Source organism: Globicephala melas, chromosome 1 (genome assembly GCF_963455315.2).
Source record: "Globicephala melas chromosome 1, mGloMel1.2, whole genome shotgun sequence".
NCBI lineage: Eukaryota > Metazoa > Chordata > Mammalia > Artiodactyla > Delphinidae > Globicephala > Globicephala melas.
The window spans coordinates 155,531,158-155,533,940 of NC_083314.1; the positions used below are offsets into that span (position 1 = coordinate 155,531,158).

Sequence of the window (2,783 nt, forward strand, 5' to 3'; positions counted from 1 at the left end):
CTTCTGTTCCCACTCCCATGATTCCTTTTCTATATGGCTGCTTAGGGTCTCCAGCCTGCCAAGTGGGCACCACAATCTCAGACATTTTTAACCACCACGATCCCCCACGTAACCCCACCACACACACAAGTGGAAGCTGGGCCCTGCTGAATAGAGAGCCAGTCCTGGCTGGGTAATTTCAATATAGTTCTCCGTCTTTATTGATACACCACTGCACACATGAGGGAAACAGTGCTTTTCTAGAAAAGATTGGAGTCCATCACATTTCAGATGTGGATGTAAACCCTGATGTAAGCAAGGGACTCTGGCAGTCAGAGCAGCTGCAGCTGCGCTCAGAGGAGCAATCCCTCTTTGTGGCAGGTTTTTGGGAAATGATCATCCTTTCCAGGTCCTTCATTTTGTTTTCCACTGTCTGAAGTTTTTCCAGAATTTTCTCTTGCAGACCCAAAGACAGGAAGATATTATTGTCTTGAAATGGGAGACCATTCCCTTCTGGGTTGACCAGCAAAGCCTGAAAAAAATCTGAGCCTTTCTTGTAAAGTGTGTAGAGTGTGATTGCAAACAACAATATTTTCTAAAATAAAACAACAGAAGTTGAACGTTACTTGTTTATAAATGTGAAATGCCACAGTTTACTGTAGATGCAAAAACAAAAGATGACTCTAAAAGTAATTATAATCCCTCATTCCTATGCCAAGGCTTCTGTCTAACAAAACATCTTCACACCTATTTTGTCTTTTGATCTTTATCACAAAATGGAGTGGTAGGCAGGTCAGGGATTATTATAATTAATATAATTTAAAAAATAATAGTAGATACTGTTTGCTGAAAGTCTGCCTCATGCAAGGCTCTGTGCTAGGAGTTTCATTCCCTATGCAGGACCTATTTATGTAGAAAAAAACAGAGCTGGATAACCAATTAGATGCCTTCCAGTTCGGACTCTGTCATTGTCCAAGGTCATATATTTGGAAATGGTAGAGCCAGGACTGGAATCCAGGAATTCTGATTTCCATATATATATTCCATATATATATTCTCTTAGGACACAGTGGTCTGAAACACTGGATTTCCTGGTCATAGAAAAAAATTTTTTTTAATGTGCTAGGACAGAGTCCTGGTAGGAAAAGAAAAGAAATCAACTTTTTTCCTTATAATAACTAGCACTGCTTACTGAGTACTACTGTGTGCTAAGCTTTATACATACAAGATCTCCTTTAATCCTCACCAAAACCCTGAGGGAGGCACTGTTAGCAAACCGATTTCACAGATAAGGAAACTGGGGTTTACAGGCTAAGTGACTGCTCTCACATCACACAGCCAGTGATAGAATGAAGAAGCCCCCGTAGTCTGACTCCAGAGCTTATTAACCACTCTGTTATACTACCTCTTTTTGGCTGCGAATTCATCTTTCTGATTGAATTAAACAATAACCAAACAAGAGCGGAACCCAGAAGTACAGATAAGAGTTTGGCGTTTTGCCTTCTATGCTTCTATATTCTAATTGAAATACATGTACATGAATATGTAGACACACAAATCCCTGTTGGGGATTTAGGTCAGTTGGACTATATTAAATGAGATTTTTGGAGAAGAATTTAATTTAGAATCCTAAAAATTGGGTTCAAATCTCAGCTTTTACAATCTATGTCACCTTGGGTCAGTGATAACCAAGTTCGCTCACCTACAAAATGGAGATAATAATCCCTGCCCTGCCTACCATGCAAGGTTTTGAGAGATTAGGAGAATGCATGTGACTGATTTCTCAACAGTAGTGACATGAAAATAAGTGAGCGCTACAAAATAATCCAGTAATAACTTATCTCAGCATTTACCAAGTAAACCAGTCACCCTTTAACAAAGCCCTCTTTAAGTCCCGTCTCCTTAAATTTAGGCTGAACCTCAGTGCACCTCAGTTTCCTAGTTCGTCATATGAAAATAACCTCTATTTCATGGAACTGTTGGGATTCTCAAAGCATTTTAACTATATTGTCAATATAGCTATAATTGGTAATTAAACAGAGGTATGCTTGTAAAATCCTAAATGTTTTTCATAATCCCAGCCAATTGTACTCCTACTCCCCAAAAGAGCCCCTGTATGTTCATTGTGATGACTAAATAAATATACACGCTTCCTCATCAGTTACAGAGCAAAGGCACAGTAAGGACAGAAAGGCGAAACCCAAGATCCCAGTTATACTTGCAGTGCTATTCTATAAGAGGTACTCCATATGGTGTCTGGCACACGGTTAGACACTCAAAGATGAATACAAATATATGATCAAATAAATTTGGAGGTCAGGCTGCCTTCTCAGATTATGAACTTCTTTAATGTGTTTTATCATAAGACAAGCCAAAGATCATTGTGAGAAAGACCATTTTTATGCCAAAAACATAACTGATGGAAGTTTTTAAGGATAACGTAGTTTCAACCAACTTCAGAGACAAAGGTTCACTCTGGTTTATATGCATGGTCTTAAAACTGGGTGGCAGCAATATGGGAGGGAACTGACCAAATTTCAATGTAAAACTATTTAAATTTCTCTGTAACGAAAGAGTATAACCTGAATTGACTGAACACTTCGTTTCCATAAGGCATATACTCCTATTCCCAACAAAATCAAAAAGGAAATCTCCAGGATAACTTGCACAGCCGGAGCAAGATTATCTAGTAGCCCCAAACTTGTTTGCTGAGGCACACTAGTCTCTCTCAGAAAAGTTGCTTGTAGATAATTCCATATCGAGCTCAGAGAGATGATGTCCCAGATAGAAGACAAAGGTGACAT

General features: G+C 39.0%; 1 protein-coding gene across 1 annotated transcript; it reads right to left on the reverse strand.

Annotated features, from left to right (window-relative positions):
• Positions 1-245: 245 nt before the first annotated feature.
• TMCO2 (transmembrane and coiled-coil domains 2) lies at positions 246-2,783 on the reverse strand. Its single transcript, XM_030868084.2, has 2 exons — positions 2,562-2,783; positions 246-574 (listed from the first exon to the last, which is right to left on the reverse strand). The coding sequence occupies exons 1-2, from the start codon at positions 2,781-2,783 to the stop codon at positions 260-262; spliced, it is 537 nt and encodes a 178-aa protein (XP_030723944.1). The 3' UTR covers positions 246-259.

Excerpts from the sequence above, each read along its gene's own strand:
- TMCO2 (XM_030868084.2), bottom strand. The coding sequence starts at position 2,783 with ATGTCACCTTTGTCTTCTATCTGGGACATCATCTCTCTGAGCTCGATA. Across the intron at positions 575-2,561 it reads GAAGTGTTCAGTCAATTCAG|AAAATATTGTTGTTTGCAAT; the intron begins GTTATACTCTTT and ends GTTTTATTTTAG.